The 7,500-nt window shown below is 41.7% G+C and overlaps 1 protein-coding gene across 3 annotated transcripts in view; it reads left to right on the plus strand.

Annotated features, from left to right (window-relative positions):
• Positions 1-7,500, plus strand: part of LOC138060686 (transient receptor potential cation channel subfamily A member 1-like) — a 41,865-nt gene that overhangs the window by 17,076 nt on the left and 17,289 nt on the right. For all 3 annotated transcript variants that reach the window (XM_068906529.1, XM_068906528.1, XM_068906527.1), the window contains exons 9-15: positions 223-347; positions 1,384-1,432; positions 1,795-1,995; positions 2,211-2,294; positions 2,482-2,564; positions 3,410-3,571; positions 4,098-4,209. In XM_068906529.1, coding sequence (XP_068762630.1) covers positions 223-347; positions 1,384-1,432; positions 1,795-1,995; positions 2,211-2,294; positions 2,482-2,564; positions 3,410-3,571; positions 4,098-4,209 — 816 coding nt within the window. The remainder of the gene's footprint in view (positions 1-222; positions 348-1,383; positions 1,433-1,794; positions 1,996-2,210; positions 2,295-2,481; positions 2,565-3,409; positions 3,572-4,097; positions 4,210-7,500) is intronic.

Here is a 7,500-nt window from a genome sequence, read left to right on the forward strand (position 1 = left end):
GCGAGTGGTCAGAGCGGGTCTTGAACCCGGGATCTCCGGATCTCAAGGCAAGCACCCTAACCACTGGGCCACACTGCCTCCTTGGGGCTAAAACGGCTAAAACTTTAGACAATGGTTCGATTTTTGGCAATCTTTGGATTTGGAACCAAAAAAGAACAAACTAAACGCTTTTATAAGTCTCGGTCTTAAATCACGAAAAGTCATTATTTCAAACTTTTGTAGGAGGATTACTCCACTCCAATTCACCTCGCCTGCAGCCAAGGCAACTTGGACATAACAAAGATGTTAGTGAAACTAGGAGCGAAGATTGAATGCGAGGACCAAAATGGATTGACACCATTACTGAGGTGATTAATAAGTAACGAAAGTTTATTAGCTCTGAGGATACCTTTTTTTACCACAATTGCTTGTAATCTCGCAATCTGATTGGCTAATTTGCCGTTGTCGATAAGAGTCTAGTCAACGCTGCTCGCGTCAATTTTGGGAAATAAACCAATCATATTGCGAGAAAGTTATAGACAACGCTTGCTCTTTCTTTCTGTCATGATTTTGGTCACGCTCAGAAATAAACACTTTCTTTGGCGTTGAATATTGTGGTAAAAAAACAAATCGAAAGTGGTTCAGCGTTGTCTGTACTCTTATCCACAACAATATTCGTCATCAGTGGTCAAAGTGTTGTGGACAAATTTCGACCACTGTGATGACGAATATCGTTGTCGGTAAGAGTACAGACAACGTTGAACCACTTTCAGTTTGTTAATTAGTTCCATTATTTAGTTTTCCCATTTCATACCCAGTGACTTCACTTTCGGAAATTGTTTCTTCTAAAGTTTGCTAGTCGTTCGGTGGCAGGAAGAAAAAATATAAAGAACAACGATTAACATGCACAGATGGGTTTCGCGGATGAGAACTAGAGAAAACTGGAGAATTTGTAGAATAACGTTTCGGAGCAAGGTAGGGAACAACTAAATTCAACCCACATATACGCTCAGTGCGGGAATCGAACCTGAAGGCAAGGGCTCTTATATAACCGCTTGCGTTGTCAACAGCATGAGGTTGCCCTTGCCTTTCAGTCAAGAGGTATTTTTGATCGACAACAATGCAGCCCCTCTAAAACGCTTTTGTAATGTGCTGCCGTTATAAAGTATCTATTTAATCCCATGCAGTTGGATGAGCAAAGTCCTGTGGGTGGATATTGTAGACCCACACTTTCGATCCTGTTGCTGTTGTCTTTTTCAAGGGTAAAAGCCGTAATGAAACACACCTTTAAGAATTGTCAAGAATGAATCACCCTGATGAGCATTTTTGAAATATGCTTCCACATTCTGCACGGTCTCTTGTTCATCCAAGCAGTTTACTGAATTACTCTCTCTCTTTTCTCAGAGCCTCGCTTGAAGGACATGTACCACTTATTCAATTCCTCCTTGACCAGGTAATATACCATGATAAGAAATATGACTGGCAGGGTACTGAAAGAAGTAAAAAAGTCATTTTGAAAACAAAGGGATTAAAGAGATGGTCGAAAGTAAAAGCATACGTCTAGTTGGAAAGAAACGATTGTGAGCGAGATTTTTAATGGTAATGGCATTCACTGTTATTTGTTTTCAGTTACAGGTTATGCTCTGTTCCAGGACTCAATTTAAGTCCTCCCCCACCCCCACCCCCACCCCCAACTCCTGCAATGGAATGCCTGAATTCCAGTCTCTTATCAGGGTGGCACAGGAGTTAGTCTTTACTCAGGGTAGTGTTGCCATCCTACTAAAATCACCATCAAACTCCTTTTCCTCTTTTTAGGGAGCGCAGTTGTACCCAACAACAGAAACTTGTACCCCGTCCCCGCTCATGTGCGCTGTCAAACGCAGCCAACACGCCGCCGTCAAGTATTTCCTTGGTCACGGTTTCCCAATGGCCAAGTTTAAGGACGCAAAATGGCGAACACCGCTCCATGTGGCAGTCGCTTGTGCTGACCTTGACACAGTGGACCTGCTCTTAGAGGTATTTTTATCAAACTGTACTGCACTCCGACCCCTTTAATTATAGCAAAGTAGGTTTGTGGGGAAAAATCATTCATTGAAGATGCCTCACTGACAAAACCACCTGAATGACAACTTCAAAATATATCACGTTCGATATATCGTGGTAGCCATAAACTAGTACTTGAAATCGGACTGTTTTGACTTGTGTATCGACTTGATTTCATTTTGTCCTAGAACGGAGGTGATAGCCTTTTGGAAAGCAAAGATCAATATGGGAGAACGGCAATCCATTACGCTGCGGCCACTTGTAATGTCGATGTAAGTTGAGGTGACTTGACTTGACTTACCCAGAGTGGAAAAAATTAAGTTTTTTGATTCAGTACAACTGTCATTGGTAGCTTTATTCACCAATCTTTTATTTCTTACAACTCGTCTTGACCTTGTAAAATATCCAGGAGCAAAGCATACCAATGCATTGCTTAAATACTTTTCTTTAAATTCGTAGAAACTGAACCGTCTCATTTACGTCGGAGCGGACGTCAGAGCCAAAGACAACGATGAAAAGATAGCGCTTCACCTTGCAGCAGAGTATGTGCATTTTCTTTTGATTTTGTCCGAAAAGCGTTTACTCCTCCCATATAGTGCCCTCACTGAAATAGTAAAAGCTGTATGCACGTTCCAAACAAAAGATCATTCATCTAGCTCGATAGTAGAATTCAAGGTTGCGTTCACACTTGGTGCCCGAGTACGATTCTTGATGGGCACTAATGTGAACACATCATTCTTTTATAGCAGAATCAATGTGAAAAGCTCGTTTCGCTCAAATTAATCTTGACAGTATTCAGTAAATATTTGCGACCTTTCATGGGAACTCTTTCGCTGACACTTACCTGTAAAAACGGCTAAGAACTGACGGGATAGTTAATGGACTGTCTTAACGTTTTGTACTAACGTTCTAAAAGTTTTGTCTTAATGGTCTAACGTTTCGTTTTAGCGCTTTAACGGTTTCACGTAGTCTTCTAACCGATGACTAACGGATGCCTAACGCTTCAGTCATTTTAACGGTAAGGTGTTGGTTTACGTATTCCCATGGAAGGTGACATTTCACTCTAATTATAGCATACAGGTTTTCACTCGTTTTCTATGGCGTTAAGAGCCGGAGTGGATTTTTATAGCATTTTAAGCGTATGACTTCAGAAAGTGGGGCTGTAGTTGGAGGGCAGCCGATAGCTGGAGATACCTCCATACAGGCAAACATTCGGTGTCACTGTTCATTTAAAATAAAACCTAAAAATTCTTTTGCATCCTTTTGGTAACAATTTATAACTCTTAGTCAGAATTTAGATTTCCTCTAACTAAAATCTGGTTAAATCGCCTTCCAAAAATGGGCGAAAAAAGACAAATTCGCCTGTTCTTGTTTCTTTTTTTTTTAGGAATGGTGTCATCTGTGTTGTGAGAGCACTGTTGAGTGCATGCCCCGAATCTGTTAATGATACTGACTATGGTTCTCGCACTCCACTTCATTACGCAACAAGGAAAGGGAGGGTGGAGGTGGCCACGCATCTATTGACAAACGGTGCAGCAGTAGATTACAGGTTATCAGTCAACGTGTCACTTTAAGTAGCGTCCGAACTGCGAGACAGGTCATAACAACGTATTGAATGTTCGCCTCACGGTCACGCTGTTTTGAAGAGACTAGGAGAATTGAAGGAGGTGCTTGCTATCAATAGGCACTGAAATAAATCCATTATCGGCCACAGACTTAAGTCTTTGTCTTTTATGTCCTAAGTTATAATGCAAGACTTAACGACCTTTTCAGAATCAGTGTTTCATGTGTGGATAGATTCCTATATATGTTGATAGGGATGTAATTGAAACATTTTGGACCTATGCCCTAAATTATTTTTAAGGCTTTATGTTTACCCTTCGGAATGCCAAATTCTTCGTAAACTGCGATTTCGTTACCTGCTATCTTATAGGTGTCAATTAGTCCAGCTCTTATATTAGCTCAGTGTACTTGGCTTTCGAGTTATATTTCGAATTATTTCACATGTTTCTACCTTCTTACTCTGACCCTGTTTAAAATTCAAATTGATTCTGTAAATACACGTTCTCTTTTAGAGATGATGATCGTCTTACGCCGTTGTTTCACGCTGCTATGGTTGGATGCGGTCTGACCGTAGACACTCTGCTTCAATATGGAGCTGACGTTAACGCTCTTGACAAAAATAGAGTAAGTTATACACGACGAATCATTTCTTATTTCGTGTCTCTTTTTCGTCCTTCACAATCGAGTTGTACATGAAATCGTGTCATTCCTCTCACCTGATACTGATTTTCATGATATGTCTAGAAAGCTTAATGAAGAGTTCGTATAAAAACAGAGATTAAGCTCGTATGTCTGGGTAAAGGCACCCAATACTTGGTCTATGTAACGGAATTAGGGAGCTTAAGCATACGCATTTTTGAGACGCGGACGGCAACCGGAAGAGAATATTTCGCGTGTCAATGGTGTTTCCCAGATTTTTATACTAATCATCCTCAGACTGATGAAGAAAGATACTTAAGGAGCAGTCGTGGCTCAGATGGCTAGTGCGCGGCTTTCGGAGCGAGAGGTCCCTGGTTCGATCCTCGGTGACTTCAACGTCTGTTTCGACTTTCCTCTGATCCGTGTCGCTATAGCTTTAAATCTCCTTAAAACGGAGCACTGACAGAGGGAGGGGGTTTAAAGGGCGCACAGTTGGCTTCCACTGATACCAGCCTCGTAGCTGAAGGAACTCCCGACGTTAAATAAAGTGACTTTACCTTTACCTTTACCTTTATACTTGGCAATGTAAATGTGATTGTGTGAAGACAGATCAAAAGGGAAAACAGCTCACTTCCGGTTGCCGTCCGCGTCTCAAAAACGCGCGTGCTTAAGTTCCCTATTTTCACAGATCAAGGTATTTTTAGACGAGTTCTTAAATAATATTTCGCATGCATGGGCGACCATTCTCAATCCCATGGGTAATAATTTATCATGCAAGACTTGTGATTAGCTGGAATGGTCTGGTTTCGCGGGAAAATCAATCTAACAACAACTCGATCTGTAAAAACGCTGTTGCACAAATACAATGAAATTGCCCCCCCCTCCTCGTCGTGGGCTCCTGTTCAGAGTCAGCGGAGAATCTCCTTTACAAAATTGGACTCTTTGCCGACGCTCATTGTCATGGTGGGTGTCATCGTAATCGGAATTGATATCATTATGATTAATATCGTTTTTATCTTCGTGTATGCATTATCACTATCGTCTTTGTCTTTCTCGCCATCACTAAAGTCGTCATTATCACCATTGTCATCATCATCATCATCATTATCGTCGTCATCGTTACCATTATCGTCATAATCATTACAATCACCGTTATTATTGCCATTAATCAAGAGAAAATGAGGGGACAGAGAGGGAGGCTCCCGGTCCAGCCCTTGGGATATGTCACGTCCACAAAAGTTATTTTTAGACGAGCGGAAGTCTTTGTTCTAGTGGAAGTCTGTCTTCTCAGACGTCCGCATACAGGCCAGCCTTCCACGTGCGCCGCCATTTTCTCTTTTCACTAAGAACCTATGAGCGAGGCAAGACTACATGCGGACGTCTCGGAAGACAGACTTCCGCTAAAACAAAGACTTCTGCTTGTCTAAAAATAACTTTCGTGGACATGACATATCCTGGCCAACGCCCTGAGCCTCCCTCTCTGTCCCATCATTTTCTCTTGCATTAATATTATCATCATGCTCATGATCATGTGCATCATCATCGTCATTAGCGTCGTCATCGTTACTATCCTCATCGTAATCATCTTCGTAGTCGTCGTGATTATCAACCCTTTCACCGCCATAAATGCAAATTAACAGTGATAGGTTTTGCTCTTTCTAACGCCAGACGAATTTACTCGTCAATGGGGAAGCCCTCGGCGGTGAAAGGGTTAAAGAGCTCAAGCATTTGTTGTTTTGAGACACTTACAGCAACCTGAATGTAGTCCTCACTGAGGATTGCTGTCGTTTGCCCCAAAACGCTCATGATTCAATATCTTAAATATCTGATATCATCATCAGCAGCATCATCGTCACATCGATGTCATCGTTGCATCATCATTATTAGCCAAAGGACTTTAAGATCTACGACGCGGTATTGGTTAGTTGAAAATTATTCTACGAGGGCGCGCTGGATATATGAAGTGACAGATAACTGTGACCAACGAGGCGCGTAGCGCTGAGTTGGTTATAATCATTTTATATCCAGCGAGCCCGAGTAGAATAATCATTTTATTAAAAAATCCAGGATCAACAACTCTACCATGTATTGTCGTCTAAAGCATCGATTTCTGCCTAGGTCAATTCTGGTCCAAAACGGCTTTTGCCGGCCATTTTTTCTTAGAGCTGCAAAAATGTTTCCAGCTCGCTTTATTGCTGATGCGTTCCTTGACCATAGAAGATACAGCAGGTATATGAACTGAGAGTCTGTGTCCGGCGAGCCAATCAAAATGCTTGAAATCTGATAGCGGTAGTTTAGTTTTTAATAGGTAATGGTAAGAGGACTGAGGCCCGATTCACACGGTACCGGACGAATTTTCTACCGGTTGAAAATTTTGACCGGCCATTTTGTTCGCAAGGAACTGTGCAATATTTTCGCTCTGTTCACACGGAACTGACGAACCGGAGTAAAGGTTAACCTTTGTCCGTGGTTTTACCATCTGTTCATGCGCAGAGCGCTACTTTACGAAATCCAAAATGGCGTCAAGGAAGAAAAAAGCTGACGGTAGTATCTGAGTTACCACGCATTCATGCAACCACGCCTTTGCCGTGCAAAAATTTAGACGGTCAAGGTGTTCACAGCACGCTGGTTAAATTTTCTACCGTACCGGCTAAAAATTCGTCCCCAATTGGGGCGTTCATATTTTTGAACGGCGAGGCGTCTAAATGTTCGTACGTTTAGCGTGGTTCCGGAACCCCTAAATGCACGAATTTTCAACCGGTAGAAAATTCGTCCGGTACCGTGTGAATCGGGCCTGAGTGGAGTCCAATTCGGTCTGTAATCATACGAGCGATAAACTTGGACGACCACGGTGTAGGAGTCCGATTTGTTTATCACTAGTATGATTACAGACCGAATTGGACGACACGAAGTCCTCTTACCAATTAATCATAAAATTACAATTTCCGAGAAAAAAGAAGAAGAGCCAAGTTATGAAAGAAACGGAAAATTAAAAGACTGAGAAACGAGACGAAATTTGTTTAATGTCGCTCTGAAAGAAAGAAAGAAAGAAAGAAAGAAAGAAAGCCCCTATATAGGAGTCTGTACACTGTTTCTATGGTGATTGAAACAAAGGTTGTGATTGGATGACTAAAGCCTCATTTACACTAGCAAGCTTTCCTTGACAAGTCCACTTTTCAAGGAAAACTTGCCGACTGTACACACTAGCAAGTTCTCCTTGACAAGTTTTTCCGTGATAAGTTTTCCTTGTTAGTGTAAATGAAAAATATGACAAGT

Source organism: Montipora capricornis, chromosome 8 (genome assembly GCF_036669925.1).
Source record: "Montipora capricornis isolate CH-2021 chromosome 8, ASM3666992v2, whole genome shotgun sequence".
Lineage (NCBI taxonomy): Eukaryota > Metazoa > Cnidaria > Anthozoa > Scleractinia > Acroporidae > Montipora > Montipora capricornis.